Source organism: Thalassophryne amazonica, chromosome 4 (assembly GCF_902500255.1).
Source record: "Thalassophryne amazonica chromosome 4, fThaAma1.1, whole genome shotgun sequence".
NCBI lineage: Eukaryota > Metazoa > Chordata > Actinopteri > Batrachoidiformes > Batrachoididae > Thalassophryne > Thalassophryne amazonica.
Genome location: NC_047106.1, coordinates 80,307,811 through 80,325,880, shown reverse-complemented (window position 1 = coordinate 80,325,880; position 18,070 = coordinate 80,307,811). Strand labels below are relative to the sequence as shown.

At 44.6% G+C, this 18,070-nt stretch overlaps 1 protein-coding gene across 1 annotated transcript in view; it reads left to right on the top strand.

Annotated features, from left to right (window-relative positions):
• Positions 1-18,070, top strand: part of sphkap (SPHK1 interactor, AKAP domain containing) — a 207,383-nt gene that overhangs the window by 146,597 nt on the left and 42,716 nt on the right. The window contains 3 exon segments of the mRNA XM_034168147.1: positions 6,499-6,766; positions 11,226-13,595; positions 13,598-14,552. Of these exon segments, the coding sequence (XP_034024038.1) occupies positions 6,499-6,766; positions 11,226-13,595; positions 13,598-14,552 (3,593 nt within the window).

Below are 18,070 nucleotides of genomic sequence, written 5' to 3'. Positions count from 1 at the left end.
TCTAGTAATACTGTGAGAAATCTTGGAGTCATTTTTGATCAGGATATGTCATTCAATGCGCATATTAAACAAATATGTAGGACTGCTTTTTTGCATTTACGCAATATCTCTAAAATTAGAAAGGTCTTGTCTCAGAGTGATGCTGAAAAACTAATTCATGCATTTATTTCCTCTAGGCTGGACTATTGTAATTCATTATTATCAGGTTATCCTAAAAGTTCCCTGAAAAGCCTTCAGTTAATTCCAAATGCTGCAGCTAGAGTACTGACGGGGACTAGAAGGAGAGAGCATATCTCACCCATATTGGCCTCTCTTCATTGGCTTCCTGTTAATTCTAGAATAGAAGTTAAAATTCTTCTTCTTACTTATAAGGTTTTGAATAATCAGGTCCCATCTTATCTTCGGGACCTCATAGTACCATATCACCCAATAAAGCGCTTCGCTCTCAGACTGCAGGCTTTCTTGTAGTTCCTAGGGTTTGTAAGAGTAGAATGGGAGGCAGAGCCTTCAGCTTTCAGGCTCCTCTCCTGTGGAACCAGCTCCCAATTCAGATCAGGGAGACAGACACCCTCTCTACTTTTAAGATTTGGCTTAAAACTTTCCTTTTTGCTAAAGCTTATATTTAGGGCTGGATCAGGTGACCCTGAGCCATCCCTTATTTATGCTGCTATAGACTTAGACTGCTGGGGGGTTCCCATGATGCACTGAGTGTTTCTTTCTCTTTTTGCTCTGTATGCACCACTCTGCATTTAATCATTAGTTATTGATCTCTGCTCCCCTCCACAGCATGTCTTTTTCCTGGTTCTCTCCCTCAGCCCCAACCAGTCCCAGCAGAAGACTGCCCCTCCCTGAGCCTGGTTCTGCTGGAGGTTTCTTCCTGTTAAAAGGGAGTTTTCCTTCCCACTGTCGCCAAGTGCTTGCTCACAGGGGGTCGTTTTGACCGTTGGGGTTTTTACGTAATTATTGTATGGCCTTGCCTTACAATATAAAGCGCCTTGGGGCAACTGTTTGTTGTGATTTGGCGCTATATAAATAAAATTGATTGATTGATTGATTGATTGATTGATTGATTGATTGATTGATTGATTGGTTGAAGGTCCCAAAGAGTGCAGTGGCCTTCATCACCAATAAATGGAAGAAGTTCGGATCTATCAGGACTCTCCCTACAACTGGATGTCCATCCAAACTGAGCGTTCGGGGAGAAGGGCCTTAATCTGGGAGGTGACCAAGAACCCGATGGTCACGCCATCAGAGCTTCAGCATTCCTCTGTGGAGAGAGGAGAACCTTCCAGGACAACCATCTCTGCAGCAATCTATCAATCAGACCTGTATGGTAGAGTGGCCAGACGGAAGCCATTCCTTAGTAAAAGGCACATGGAAGCCCGCCTAGATTCTCAGACCATGTGAAACAAAAATCTCTGGTCTGTTGAAACAAAGATTGAACTCTTTGGTGTTAATGCCAGGCATCATGTTTGGAGGAAGCCAGGCACCATTCACAGGCACAATGAAGCATGGTGGTGGCAGCATCATGCTGTGGGAATGTTTTTCAGTGGCAGCAAGTGGGAGACTAGTCAGGATTGAGGGAAAGATGAATGCAGCAATGTACAGAGACATCCTGGATGAAAACCTGCTCCAGAGCGCTCTTGACCTCAGACTAGGGTGACAGTTCATCTTTCAGCAGGACAATGACCCTAAGCACACAGCCAAGATATCAGAGGAGTGGCTTCAGAACAACTCTGTGAATGAGTGGCCCAGCCAGAGCTCAGACCTGAATCTGATTGAACATCTCTGGAGAGATCTGAAAATGGCTGTGCACCGACACTCCCCATCAAACGTGATGGAGCTTGAGAGATGCTGCAAAGAGGAATGAGCAAAGCTGCCCAAAGATAGGTGTGCCAAGCTTGTGGCATCATATTCAAGAAGACTTGAGGCTGTAATTGCTGCCAAAGGTGCATCAACAAAGTATTGAGCAAAGGCTGTGAATACTTATGCACATGTGATTTCGTAATTGTTTGTTTTTAATAAATTTGAAAAATAAAAAATAATTTTTTTTTCATGTTGTCATTATGGGGTATTATGTGTAGAATTTTGAGAGAAATTAATTTACACAAGCAGGGATGGTGGCCAAGTGGTTAATGTGCTTGGTTTCAGTTCAGAAGGTTCCGGGTTCAAATCCCACCCCTGTCACATTTCTCCATGTAATGTGGAGTTGCGTCAGGAAGGGCATCCGGCGTAAAACCTGTGCCAATTCAACATGCAGATCCACCTTGGATTTACTGTGGCGACCCTGAGTGCAAACAAGGGAGCAGCCGAAGGGACTTACTGGAATAAAGCTGTAAAATGTGGAAAAAGTGAAACACTGAAAACTTTCCAGATGCACTGTAGGTCCATGTGTATTTGAACAGAGATGCAATAGTTGTATATACCACCACAATGGAACTGGAAAGAAACAAAATGTGCTTTTAATTGAAGGGGTTTGACAAAAAATATTGCACAATTAATTTAGAAATAATGTTTACATACAGGATCATTGTTAATACAAATTATTGCTTTTGCATTTGCTCAGTTATTTTTCAATTCTAAAAATGGCGCATCTGTGAATTAAAATGGTCGGAATTCCTAAATGGTTAATGTGATATGGTTTGTTAACTCCCTAAATTAAGCACAACTTGATTTTTTTTTTTTAATTTAACAACACTCTAGTGATGTAGAGCCAAAATTACAAAATTTGTCACTGTTCAAATACTTGTGGACCTCGGTATAGCCCGCTAGGCATTACTTTTCATTTTGTTTTATTGTTTAAAACTTTGACTTTACCAACCAATTGAAGACCTACAAATTTAAATTATCCTCTTTTCTATTTAACTGTTTTCCCAAAATATTTCCATTAAAGTCTACAGAAACTTGATATGACATAATATTCATGGAAACACACACACACACAGAAAGGACAGCCGGTACCCGTCAGCTGCCTCCGGGGTCCCACCTACCAACAAAGATAAGTAGGACTCCTTCTTCAGCTTGATGGCATCCCTTACTTCTGGCGTCCACCGTCCTTCCGGCGTTCAGGGATTGCCGCCGCGACAGGCACCAGAGACCTTGTGACCACAGCTACGAGCGGCCGCATCAACAATGGAGGTGGAGAACATGGGCCACTCGGACTCGATGTCTCCAACCTCCCCTGGGATCTGGGAGAAGCTCTCCTGGAGGTGGGAGTTGAAGACCTTGCTGACAGAGGGTTCCGCCAGTCGTTCCCAGCAGACCCTCACGATACGTTTGGGCCTGCCAGGTCTGACCAGCTTCCTCCCCTCCCAGTGGATCCAACTCACCACCAGGTGGTGATCGGTCGACAGCTCTGCCCCTCTCTTCCCCCGAGTGTCCAAGACACATGGCCGTGAGCACTCCGGCTCAGGGTGTCCTGGTGCCACGTGCACTTATGGACACCCTTTTGCTCGAACATGGTGTTTGTGATGGACAAACTGTGACTAGCACAGAAGTCCAACAACTGAACACCACTCGGGTTCAGATCGGGGAGGCCGTGCTTCCCAGTCACCCCCCTCCAGGTCTCACTGTTGCCGCCCACGTGGGCGTTGAAATCCCCCAGGAGAACAATGGAGTCCCCAGTCGAAGCGCTATCTAGTACACCTCCCAGGGACTCCAAGAAGGTCGGGTACTATGCACTGCCGCTCGGCCCGTAGGCCGAGACAACGGTGAGAGACCTGTCCCGGACCCGAAGGCATAGGGACGCGACCCTCTCGTTCACTGGAGTGAACTCCAGCACATGGCGACTGAGCTGGGGAGCAATAAGCAATGCAACCCCAGCTCTCCGCCTCTCCTCATGGGCAACGCCAGAAAAATGAAGCGTTCAGCCCCTCTCCAGGAGTTGGGTACCAGAGCCCAAGCTGTGCGTGGAGGTGAGCCCGACTATCTCTAGTCGGTATCTCTCAACCTCCTGCACAAGCTCAGGCTCCTTCCCCCCCCAGCAAGGTGACATTCCACGTCCCAACAGCCAGGGGCTGTGAGCACGGACCGGACTGCCGGGCCACCCACCCTCGACCGCCACCCAATCCTCTCTGCACCCAACCCCCATGGCCCCCTCTGCAGGTGGTGAACCCGCAGGAGGGCGGGCCCACGTCGCTCTTTGGGCTGATCTCGGCCGGGCCCCATGGGCTAAGGCCCAACCTCCAGGCGCTCGCGCGCGAGCCCCAACCCCAGGCCTGGCTCCAGGGTGGGGCCCCGGCTCCGCTATATCGGGCGACGTCTCGGTCCTTGATTTTTTTACTGGTCATGGAGGTTCTGAACTGCCCTTAGTCTGACCCGTCACCTAGGACCTGTTTGCCTTGGGAGACCCTACAAGGGGCACAAAGCCCCCGACAACATAACTCCTAGGATCATCCGGGTACGCAAACTCCCCCACTACGATAAGGTGGCAGCTAGAGGGGGAGCAATACTCAGTCCATTTCACAATATTCAGAAATTATAGTGTGGTGCTGGTGTGTAACCCAGCTTTTAAATACTTTAATTATGCTGCTTAATGTGTTTTGTATTATCTTCTTTTACATTTTTACAATTTCTTTCCCTTTACCGTATCCCATATTGACATCACAACCTATATGTTTGTTTGATAAGATTACTAACACCAAAAGCCTTAATCATTTTCAAATTCATGGCTCCCCTAACTGACCTGATTTTAAAGGTAGAACCCCAAACACACTCAGTTATGCCCAACCTTAGACATTGCTTCAAAAAAAGACAGTGCTTTACATCCCACTTTAGTTTTGCAGAAAATGTAAAGTAAGTAAATGTATTTATATATGGCTCATCAATTCCACTTACTGCAGAACTGTAGTAAAACCTAGAGACAGATTTAATATACTGGCAAACATTTTAATCATTAAAAATATTAGTAGTAGTAGAAGAAATATGAAAAAAAGTCTTTGAAAGAAGAACAAGAGCCCTTATTGTCATTGTACATATATGCAATAAAATGTGTCCTCTGCATTTAACCATCTTAATTACAGTTAGACACAATCCAACCACTAGGAGCAGAGTGAGCAGCCACAGTCTGGCGCCCGGGGACCAACTCCAGATGTACAGACGCTGCCTTGGTCAGGTGCAGAGAAAGGAGCAGACCCTAAATAAACATGTTTTAGTGCATGGAGGAAACACACACAGACACGGGGAGAACATGCAAACTCCACACAGAAAGGGCAGGAAGCAATCCCACAACCTTCTTGCTGTGAGGCACCAGTGCCAACCACTAAGGCACAGTGCTGCCAAAGTGGACCAATAAGGGTGTTGTATTGTGAGGGCCATTATGTCCTCTTTCCATCTGGAAGCCCGTGATTTGCACAGCCTGTGTGAGCAGGTAAAATGGAGAACTTCTGTCTGTCTATTTCTATGTGCACATGTGCCTTTGTGTTCATTCAGTATGTGTGTGCACGCATGTGTGTGTGCTCAACTCAAACATAATTTATAAAGCACATTTAAAACAACTGCAGTTGACCAACATGCTGTCCACAATAAAACAATAATAAAAATGCAGAAGTTACAATAAAACTAAGCCATATAACTCAATACTATAAAATTAATAAATTATTTACAATTACAGTACACTTAGAACTGATTAAAAGCCAGGGAGGAGAGGTATGTCTTTAATGAAGATTTAAAACCCTCGATCGATCTCACAGAGCGAATGTGCCAGGGCAGGTTGTTCCAGATCTTAGGGGCCGCTGCCGTAAAGGCTCTGTCACCTTTACTTTTCAGCCTCATTTTTTGTGTAACCAATAGTAATTGATTCACAGGTCTCAAAGCGCTGGCAGGGATGTAGGCACAAAGGAGCTCAGGTCGATACTGTGGGGCTAAACCATTAAGAGCTTAGAAACAAATTCTAAAATTTGAAAATCTATTCTCAAAGCAACTGGAAGCCAGTGCAGCGAAGCCAAGACAGGGGAGATATGTTCATATTTACATTGGCCAGTGAGAAGACGAGCAGCTGCATTTTGTACCAGCTACAGGCGATGCAAAAGTGTCTGATCAAGGCCAAAATACAATGTGTTGCAGTAATCTAACCAAGTGTTGACAAAAGGATTGATTACAGTCTCAAAATCCCTACGTGTCAAGTACCCTTTAACTTTTGATCAAATCTGCAAATCAAAAAAGCTATTTTTCCAACCGAACTAACCTGATGATCAAATTTCAACCTGTCATGAAATATTACACCAAGATTTTTCACTGACGACTGGCTATTAGGATTCAAGGAGCCCAAAAAGCCAACCAAAACATCTGATGGACCACATCCAAACATTATAATCTCCATATTATTTTCAGTTAAATTCAAAAAAATTGCAGACATCTAAGATTTAACATAATTTAGACAGTCAAGTAATGTCTATATGGAATGATTAGAATTAGATGTCGGTGGCAAATAAATCTGCACAGCGTTTGTGTGTATATGTGTGTGCATGTGTAATAGCTATATGTACATGTTCCATGCAGGGCCAGCAGTACCAGCGAAGTACAGGTGTGTGCCTGCTTCCATGTTTGGGGCAGAGATGCACCAACAAACCCGGCAGCGTTGTCTTAGAGATCAACAAGTTCCTGATTGGCCTTCAGTGGGGAAAAGAGCGACAGCTTCAGGAGGGTCGAGTGGCCAGACAGCGGCTTGATGATGATACAAATCGCTCAATCTCATCTATAGAAGAAGACTTCTTGACTGCTTCGGAACACCTTGGTGATGACAGTGAGGATGATGGCTTCAGAAATGGTGAGACTCATTATGCTGTTAATGTGATTTAGTTAGAACAGCGGTTATGGGGCTATTCAACAGAGTGACATTCCTTCCCGTACATACATACAGTGCAAACATCATCAACCACTAATCCAGGATCTGGTCACAGGGGCAACAGCTCCAGTGGGGGACCACAAGCTTCCCTTTCCTGGCCCACATTAACCACAACTGACTAGGGGATACCGAGATGTTCCCAGTGTGGAGATATAATCTCTCTGTCTAGTCCTGGGTCTTCCCCAGGGTCTCCTCCTAGCTGGATATGCCTGGAATACCTCCCTAGGGAGGCGTTCAGGGGGCATCCTTACCAGATTCCCAAATCACCTCAGCTGGTTCTTTTCAACTCGAAGGGGCACCCTCAGACAACACCTCAATATCCTGTCCATGAATATCACAAAGAAGATTGGTGACAAGACTTAGCCCTGGCGGAGGCCAACCCCCACCGGACATAAGTCTGACTAACTGCCCAAATGCAGCTTTCACTTTGTCGGTACAGAGAATGGATAGCTCTAAGAAGCCATTCCTTCTTGTTTCATCTCAAATAGCAAATTGGGGAATGTTTGAAGCATCACAGTAATGTCTTCATCTATCTTTGTCAATCTTGAACAAACTGGTATACATAGTAGTTACAGCCATCATTGACACCAGTTTTAAAATCAGGGTGAAATTTTCAAGTTGTTCAAAACTTTTCATCCTGATTCACCAATTTGTCACTAGTGCACTGTAACTACCGAATGTTCGTAGTCGTAAAAGCTTCAGTCATGTTTGAAAATCTTTAAACAGGGTAGTCTTAGAGAGTACAGCTTGAAACTTCATGCTCCATCGGGGTAAAAAGTTGAAATAAAAAGCAGACTTTGTTGCGGTTCTGGCTGAGAGCGCAGCACCTTACTTTAGTTTTTGGGCGGCTTGCCAGGTCTTCACTTTATAAGCCAGCCAGATGCCAGGTTTGTATTTCACATTTTTGTACTTTTTTTGCATTGTGGGCGATGGTAATAGAATGGCTCCCTGTGGAATAGGAGTGTTATTGTTCATGTATGGCTCAACTGCTACTCATTACACATGATCACACATATAACATGTCCAGTTCATTTTTACAGCGACCAATCAGATTGCAGTAATTATCCCATGCTTACCATATATTCACTGCATTCATCCTGTCCTTATTAATACTGCGCCATGCCCTACTCTTTTCCATTCTTTCTGCAAGTTATCTTGTCTACATGCAAATTCAGTAATAAAGTAGTCAGAAAAACATCTCTCCTGCAAGCATGCATGAGAGTGCATGCTTTGAAGCAAACCTAGATTTGTACGTGGTGGTGGTGGTGGTGGTGGTGGTGGGAGGGGTGGTTAGCGCATTTGTTTGTTTGTTTGTTTGTGGTCAGCATCAAAGCAGTTCTGGCAAACACTTTTCAGTATTATAGGTCACATGATGTACAGAAGCATCACATGATATTATAAAATACAGTGAGATAACGTATGGACAGACAGCTTATTTAACTTTAGCAGAAATGACAGTAGTATGTTATGTCGATCTTGGATTCAATAAAAATAACGAAATGGTGATATTCAGCAGGACTCACCCTTCTGTCACTATAACTATAGGAATTATAGCTCAAGTGAAAGCTTCGCTTGAATAACACTTACTGGCCAGGGAGGATCCAACAGTGACATTCCAACAGCTAATGGAAATGTCCTTTTGCAGTTGTGCTTTGATGACATTCTGAAAATATAGCTCTTCCACAAATCTGTAATGGAAACTCGGCTAATGTGTAGCAGTAGTGCGTTGTCCCAAGCCTGAACTGACATGTTAGAGCAACACAACAGAGGCATTTGTACAGAGAGCATCTTTTTACTGACTGATAATTTAAAACCAGCAACATTTTGTTCACGTAATGAATAAAATTTGTTAAAATTTATTTCGAAACGGGCAGCGCAATGGCTTAGTGGTTAGCACTGTTGTTTCATAGCAAAAAGGTTGTGGGATTGCTTCCCACTTGTGGCCTTTCTGTGTGGAGTTTGCCTGTTCTCCCCATGTTTGCATGGGTTCCCTCTGGAGGCACAGAGGGAACCCATTTACTTAGGTGGATTGGAAACTGTCCGTAGGTGTGTGCGCGGTGGGGGTGAGTGTGTTTGTTTGTCTACGAGGTCTGTTAGAAAACTATCCGACCTTTTTATTTTTTGCAAAAACCATATGGATTTGAATCACGTGTGATTGCATCAGCCAAGCTTGAACCTTCGTGCGCATGCGTGAGTTTTTTCACGCCTGTCGGTTGCGTCATTCGCCTGTGAGCATGCTTTGTGGGAGGAGTGGTCCAGCCCCCTCGGCGGATTTTCATTGTCAGGAAAATGGCCGAGCGACTACCTCTTTGCTGCATCAAAATTTTTTCAGAAACTGTGAGAGACAGCCAGGTGGAAACCATTCGGAAAATTCAGATGGCTTTCGGTGAAGATCTTATGGGCGTCACACAGATTAAGGAGCATTACAACTGGATTAAAGACGGCCCACAGCGGCTGAGGGCGCGCCGCGCTTCGAGCAGCCATCGACAGGCTGAAACGACCAGATCATTTCCAAACTGAAGGCTGTGTTGATCCAGAACGTTGTCTGACTACCAGAGAAATGGCAAGAGAGGTGGACATAGCACTTTTTCGGCACATTACACTGTTACAGGAGATTTTGTAATGAAAGACGTGCGGCGGAATTGGCGTGTCAGGATGGAGCCATGTAATGGCGCAGAACAAAAAGCACCTCCGTGTTGGAAGTCTCACGGGACATGCCCAGCTCTTCCACCATTCGGAAGATTCAGACGGCTTTGGGTGGCTTTTCAGTCGAGTGAGTATCTGAGAAATTGTCGAAGATCTGGGCATGTCACATGTCCTGTGAGACCAACACAGAGGTGCTTTTGTTCCGCACCATTAGCGGTTCCGTGGCGAATTCCTCCACTCCTGTTTTCATGACAACATCTCCTTTAACAGTGGAATGTGCCGGAAAAGTGCTATGTCCACCTTTTCTGCCATTTCTCTGGTAGTCAGACGACATCCCGGATCAACACAGCATTCAGTTTGGAAATGATCTGGTCGTTTCAGCCTGCCGCTCGGAGCGCGGCGCGCCCTCCGCCATTGTGTGCCGTCTTTAAACTGGCTGTACCACTCCTTAATCTGTGTGATGCCCATAAAATCGTCCCTGAAAGCCATCTGAATTTTCCGAATGATGTCCACCTGGCTGTCTCTCACAGTTTCTGGAAAAATTTGATGCATTGCTGCTCCAGCCGTTCAGACATTTTCCTCACAATGAAAATCCGACGAGGGGGGAGGACCAGTGCTCACTCAAAGCCTGCTCACAGGCGAATGACGTAACCGACAGGCGTGAAAAAACTCACGCATGCGCACGAAGGTTCAAGCTTGGCTGATGCAATCACACGTGATTCAAATCCATATGGTTTTTGCAAAAAATAAAAAGGTCGGATAGTTTTCTAACAGACCTCGTATATGTGGCCCTGCAACAGACTGGCTTTCTGTCCAGGGTGTACCCCACCTCACGCCCTATGATTGGTGGGATAGGCTTCAGCCCCCCGTGAGCCTTAATTGGAGTAAGCATGTATAGAAAATGGATGGATGGATGGATGGATGATTTAAAAACTTATTCTCAGAAATGGTTTAAAGGGGAAACTGAAGAATGCAAATGAGGTTTGACACTTCAGATAAGTTCTTACTGTAAAAATTTGGAAAATGAAGTCTCATTTCTGTTTATACAACTCCATGACTCCAAGGCCACGCAATGATGTTGATGTGGGTGTAACCGTTTTGAAGTTCTCTGTCGGGTAGGTGGGTGTCATTATGCAATTTACGCCGGAATAGTAGGGGGCACGACATGGAGAACAAGGCAGGGCCTTTTTTCTGCCTGCACCGCCACTGTTCCTGGTCTTTTTTTTTCTGGACTAATTTGTCTCTCAGTGAGCTCCACGTCTTTATACAATCATCAACCTCCAAACCAACATTATGTGCAGTTTCCCTCCATGAATTGCGGGTCATTTGAACGTCTTTGTAGTTTTTCGACTTTGTGTTGTATGGTTGGTCATATTTGTGGACTTTTCTGCCAAATGTTCCTCTGTTTGATCCATGATCAAAATGTAATCGGCGTGCGCACTGGAAAAACTTTTAACTATGATGGGAGAGGAAGGAGTGAATCTAGAAAAGTGACCAATCACAACCCTTGTAGCCTCAGTTGTTTTGATGTGCTGTTTCAATTTCTGGGAGGTGCACTTCAGACTATGGAGAGGGGCTTGGATAGGGTACGCAGCAACACAGAGGTCTGCATCACTACAGAGCTGCGGAGACAGAGAAGCATAAATCAGGCTTAAGGGAGGCTGAAACTTTGCATTCAGTTTTGTTCTTTGTTTTTTTTTTTTTTTTTTTTACTTCCTCTTGTTTCTCTCCACAGAACCAGAAAGTGTTGACCCAGCAGAGAGCTTGGTAGAAGTAGCACAGAAGCCCTCTGTCAGACATGCATGTCATAGAGGACAACTGGCCCATCATCAGAACAGGGAGGAATCTGAAGTGAAAAGAGAAGAGAATGAACAAGAAAGCCTGCATACCAAGGAGTCAGCTGGTAACTACGCCACCAATCTGGCTGAGTCAGTACTGCAAGATGCCTTCATACGCCTCTCACAAGATGAAGTATCTTTTGTTCCTGAGGCTGCTGTCAGTTTATGTCTCTCTAGTCGTCCCTCCAACTTCACTCAGCTCTCACAGAACAGAGACCCTTACCCACAGCACATATGCTCATTTGAGCTACCGAAGATTGTTATAGTTCAAAGCCCAGACAGTTCTGAGGGGGCACCAGAATGGCAAGAGACCCATGCATCTCAAGTGCCCGTTCCGGATGTCACTGTCAAATCCAGTGAAGTGCCACAGAATTGGACGCAGCCACAAGGACGCCCATCCAAATATGTGGAGGTGGCACTGGCTTGTGCTGCTAGTGTCATCGGCACCATTACTACCCCACAGCTGACAGAACAGCTTGCCATAGATTCTGCTTCAATGGAGGACACAGAGGAGACGCTACAGGAATCACAAGAGAGAGGGGAATACTCCTTCTCTTCTGCCATGTGTGGCATGGCTCGGATGGCTGGAGCAGTAGCAGCTGTGGAGCTAACACAGGAGGCATTGGCTAGTGGTGATTCTGATGTAGGTTCAGGTGAAGTCTACACAGCATCCCAGGGTCTGATGTCTGCTGCTGAGACCTCTGCAGCCTTCGCTCTGCACTGCAGTGTGGCAGAGGGTACCAGTGTTGAAGCATTCCGATCCAACATCGCTGAGGTCTTGCACAGGGAAGCAGCCGAGGTTCTGAATCAGCCACAAGGCTACAGGAGTGTAGCCCACCTCCTGGAAGCCACACATAACAAGATAGTAGATGGCATTACTTGTCCTAAAAAATCCTACATGGATGAAATGCAAGTGGATGACATAATCAATGAGGTGGCAGACAACCTCTTTAAGCATGCTCTGGAGAAAGCAAAGAAGAAAAAAGAACTGCAAGGTCCAGGAAAAGATGCCCCAAGTATCCAATATTTTCTGCAGGACAGTGTAAATAGTTTACTGTTTGATGTTCTTTGTCTCATGCAGAAAAAAATCAGTCACATTCCTAGATGGGAGCAAGAGATTCTTGAGTCACAGGATGGTGATCCTTGTGCTCGGAATGCAGATACCATAAAGGAAGGTATTGACACATTAAGTCAGTTGCATTGCTTAATTAGGTATAGCCAGGCCAAAAACAGTGACAACAACAGTGATTTGCTTCAGAAGATTTCTGCGATGCCTAGACAGAAAGAGAAACACCTTCTTGAGGACAGTGCTCTCACTTCTTCGGCACATCAGCCATCATCCTGCAGACAAAATGACTCTAAATCTACTACCTTGCCTGCGAAAGATGTTCCTAATGTCCAGCAGATCTATCAAGGTGGCGGTGAAGTCCAAGAACCTTTAAGTGAAATTTCAGTTCACAGTGCAGAGAAACGAGAGCGATTAATGACAAGCAGTGACAGCAGGCAGGCTTCCCTCAGCCCACAGTCCTCTCTGAACTCCTGCAGTTCCCTGCTGTCTCTGAGAATGGACTCGGAGACCAGGACACCCATTACTTGTTATGCTGATGATCTGGCTACAACAGTGGTATCTATGGCTACAGAACTAGCTGCGATCTGCCTGGAAAACTCCACTGGGAAGCAGCCTTGGTTCTGTACCCTGAAAGGGGCATCGACAGAGGGACCAGAATCTTACCTGATCCCTGCTTGCCGCACAGTCCTCGGGAGAAAGGAGAGTCAGAGCAGCACTGCAGCTTCTAAAAAGCATCGGGCACCACGACTAAGTGAGATCAAGAGAAAAACTGAGGAGCAACCAGAACTGATGGAACGACTGGTGAACCGGGTGGTTGATGAGTCTGTCAACCTCGATGAACCACAGGACCCCTTTGCTGTCTTTGCCTCAGAAGTCACAGCCAGGATCTTGAACTGCCCTGAGCTCAGTGTAGTGGACACCTCCAAATCTGGCCAGACACGCAGCAGGTTGCAGTGTGAGAGATGGAGTCGAGGGAAGGCATCCAGCTATGAAAGCATTCCAGAAGAAGATGCAGACCCTTCAGGCACACCCAACACCCTTGGTCCTGGCAGTCGACTAGGTCAGAATTTGAGTCGCTGTAGCTCAATTTCCAAGCAATCAAGCTGTGAGAGCATCACAGATGAGTTCTCACGATTCATGGTAAACCAGATGGAAATGGAAGGCAGGGGCTTTGACCTTCTGCTGGACTACTATGCAGGGAAAATGCCAGTACTATCCTGGCTGCAGCAGTGCAGCAGGCGGCATCCAAGAAAAATGGCCACCTCAATGTCAGGACCACATCTTGTCTGTCTAAACAGTCTAGTACAGAGAGCATTACAGAGGAGTTTTACAGGTTCATGCTACGGGACATGGATAAGGAGAATAAAGATTATGGCATTTCAAAGAGCAAAGAGTGGAGCAACAGCTTGCTCCCCCCATCTCCTAGATCACTCTTCTGTATACGACAGTCATCTGTCCCAGACCGGCGGTCATCAGACTCACGGCTGACTGTCAGCTCACCCATTAAAGCCAACTCTTTTGATGGATTTGCCCGCAATGTGCATGGAGACACATTAAATATCTACCCAACCAATTCGGTGTCAGCCACAGGACTGTGCAAGTCAGACTCCTGCCTGTATCAACGCGGCAGAACTGACCAGATCACTGACATGCTGATTCATGAGACCTGGTCTAGCTCTATTGAGTCCTTAATGAGAAAGAATAAAATCATTGCAGATCCAGAAGACAGTATTGAGCTGGAGGCTGCAGGAGACCCCCAGCCACATGTGCAGCACTTTGCCAATCGTCTGGCAGCAGACATAGTTGATATTGGAAAGTCTGCGTTAGCAGGCCAGCAAGATGGAAGTGGAGGCATGACTGGGTCTCAGCCACAGCCACGCATGCCCGTTGGTGAAAGAAGGAGGGGGTTCAAACAATCCCATCAAACCTGTAGTAGGAGCAAGTCTAGCCAGGATCAAGGTGGAATAGGGGCCAGTGACAGCTGTGCATCCCACAAGAGGAGCCCAAGAGAAGTGCCCCTGATCCACATTGAAGCAGATCAAAAAGATGAAGAGACTTTCCAGAATCCTGAAAGGATAGAAGGAGCACATCAGGAAACACGTCCAGATACAGCAGCCTGGAAGGGTAGAGAGAGAGCCACAGTTAACACCACCAGGTAGTCCTCTGATAACATCTATGTGTCAAAGTTACATCCCTCCTTCACAAAAAACAATTTTTTGTGTATTTGAGAGATTCAGACAGAGGAAAAAAAAAAACAGATTAAAAGTGCAAATTAGACAAATATATTTGTTGCATACAGATCTGAAAAATAGAAGTGTCTGAGAGTATAGCAACTACTTTCACTGTTTGATCAGAGAATGAGTGGCACCCACAGGATCCATTCACTGGAAAATTTGCATACTTTAGGACCTCTTCACACATACTGTGAATTTGGTCGAATTCCAGCGAAACAGCACAAAACAGTTGAATTAGTGAACCATGAAACATCACACCGACAGACAGGCACGCACGATCCCGGTGCGACGGTTCATGCACCTGACAGTGTCTTTCAAGCAGGAACACAGTGCAAGCTGATGCAGCTGCTGCTGATGTGGAGGAAAATGAAATAAAAACCAGCTGTATAATTAGTGAATATCACTGGGTTGATATAAATAATACATAAAAGGGGACGCAATACAGAACCCCGCAGTTAATTGACCCTGGTTAAATTTAAAAAAAAATGCCACTCACAGGATTTGAACCCACACGCGCTTATTATGAGACAGAAACTTTACCACTGCACTATAATCACTGCCTCATAACAGGAGCATGAAATGGTTAAAATCAAGTATTTTCTAAAAAAAAATTAAAAAGCACTGTTACAGTCCAGCTGGAACAGCCTGTCAATGTGCGCGCTCTCTAGCCCATCACAGAAGCGATACATGTTTTTATGTGTTTTGATGTGAGGACAGCAAGCACACATGCCTGTGTCCGTCAAAACACGGTGCGTGTTCTGCAGCTCTGATGTCCAGGACCAGAGTTGCCAACAGCTGCCATCAAATCAAATCAATTTTATTTATATAGCGCCAAATCACAACAACAGTCGCCCCAAGGCGCTTTATATTGTAAGGCAAAAGCCATACAGTAATTACAGAAAAACCCCAACGGTCAAAACGACCCCCTATGAGCAAGCACTTGGTGACAGTGGAAAGGAAAAACTCCCTTTTAACAGGAAGAAACCTCCAGCAGAACCAGGCTCAGGGAGGAGCAGTCTTCTGCTGGGACTGGTTGGGGCTGAGGGAGAGAACCAGGAAAAAGATATGCTGTGGAAGACAGCAGAGATCAATCACTAATGATTAAATGCAGAGTGTTGCATACAGAGCAAAAAGAGAAAGAAACACTCAGTACATCATGGGAACCCCCCAGCAGTCTAAGTCTATAGCAGCATAACTAAGGGATGGTTCAGGGTCACCTGATCCAGCCCTAAATATAAGCTTTAGCTAAAAGGAAAGTTTTAAGCCTAATCTTAAAAGTAGAGAGGGAGTCTGTCTCCCTAATCCGAATTGGGAGCTGGTTCCACAGGAGAGGAGCCTGAAAGCTGAAGGCTCTGTCTCCCATTCTACTCTTAAAAACCCTAGGAACTACAAGTAAGCCTGCAGTCTGAGAGCGAAGCGCTCTATTGGGGTGATATGGTACTAAGAGGTCCCTAAGATAAGATGGGACCTGATTATTCAAAACCTTAAAAGTAAGAAGAATTTTAAATTCTATTCTAGAATTAACAGGAAGCCAATGAAGAGAGTCCAATATGGGTGAAATATGCTCTCTCCTTCTAGTCCCCGTCAGTACTCTAGCTGCAGGATTTTGAATTAACTGAAGGCTTTTCAGGGAACTTTTAGGACAACCTGATAATAATGAATTACAATAGTTCAGCCTAGAGGAAATAAATGCATGAATTAGCTTTTCAGCATCACTCTGAGACAAGACCTTTCTAATTTTAGAGATATTGCGCAAATGTACAAAAGCAATCCTACGTATTTGCTTAATATGAGCATTGAATGACATATCTTGATCAAAAATGACTCCAAGATTTCTCACAGTATTACTAGAGGTCAGGGTAATGCCATCCAGAGTAAGGATCTGGTTAGACACCATGTTTCTAAGATTTGTGGGGCCAAATACAACAACTTCAGTTTTATCTGAATTTAAAAGCAGGAAGGTCATCCATGTCTTTATGTCTGTAAGACATTCCTGCAGTTTAACTAATTGGTGTGTGTCCTCTGGCTTCATGGATAGATAAAGCTGGGTATCATCTGCGTAACAATGAAAATTTAAGCAATGCTTTCTAATAATACTGCCTAAGGGAAGCATGTATAAAGTGAATAAAATTGGTCCTAGCACAGAACTTTGTGGAACTCCATAATTAACCTTAGTCTGTGAAGAAGACTCCCCATTTACATGAACAAATTGTAATCTATCAGATAAATATGATTCAAACCACCGCAGAGCAGTGCCTTTAATACCTATGGCATGCTCTAATCTCTGTAATAAAATTTTATGGTCAACAGTATCAAAAGCAGCACTGAGGTCTAACAGGACAAGCACAGAGATGAGTCCGCTGTCTGAGGCCATAAGAAGATCATTTGTAACCTTCACTAATGCTGTTTCTGTACTATGATGAATTCTGAAACCTGACTGAAACTCTTCAAATAGACCATTCCTCTGCAGATGAACAGTTAGCTGTTTTACAACTACCCTTTCAAGAATTTTTGAGAGAAAAGGAAGGTTGGAGATTGGCCTATAATTAGCTAAGATAGCTGGATCAAGTGATGGCTTTTTAAGTAACGGTTTAATTACTGCCACCTTAAAAGCCTGTGGTACATAGCCAACTAATAAAGATAGATTGATCATATTTAAGATCGAAGCATTAAATAATGGTAGGGCTTCCTTGAGCAGCCTGGTAGGAATGGGGTCTAATAGACATGTTGATGGTTTGGAGGAAGTGACTAATGAAAATAAGTCAGACAGAACAATCGGAGAGAAAGAGTCTAACCAAATACCAGCATTACTGAAAGCAGTCGAACATAAAGATATGTCTTTGGGATGGCTATGAGTAATTTTTTCTCTAATAGTTAAAATTTTATTAGCAAAGAAAGTCATGAAGTCATTACTAGTTGAAGTTAAAGGAATACTCGGCTCAATAGAGCTCTGACTCTTTGTCAGCCTGGCTACAGTGCTGAAAAGAAACCTGGGGTTGTTCTTATTTTCTTCAATTAGTGATGAGTAGTAAGATGTCCTAGCTTTACGGAGGGCTTTTTTTTATAGAGCAATAGACTCTTTTTCCAGGCTAAGTAAAGATCTTCTAAATTAGTGAGACGCCATTTCCTCTCCAACTTACGGGTTATCTGCTTTAAGCTGCGAGTTTGTGAGTTATACCACGGAGTCAGGCACTTCTGATTTAAGGCTCTCTTTTTCAGAGGAGCTACAGCATCCAAAGTTGTGCTCAATGAGGATGTAAAACTATTGATGAGATAATCGATCTCACTCAGAGTTTAGATAGCTACTCTGCACTGTGTTGGTATATGGCATTGGAGAACATAACAAAGAAGGAATCATATCCTTAAACCTAGTTACAGCACTTTCCAAAAAACTTCTACTGTAATGAAACTTATTCTCCACTGCTGGATAGTCCATTAA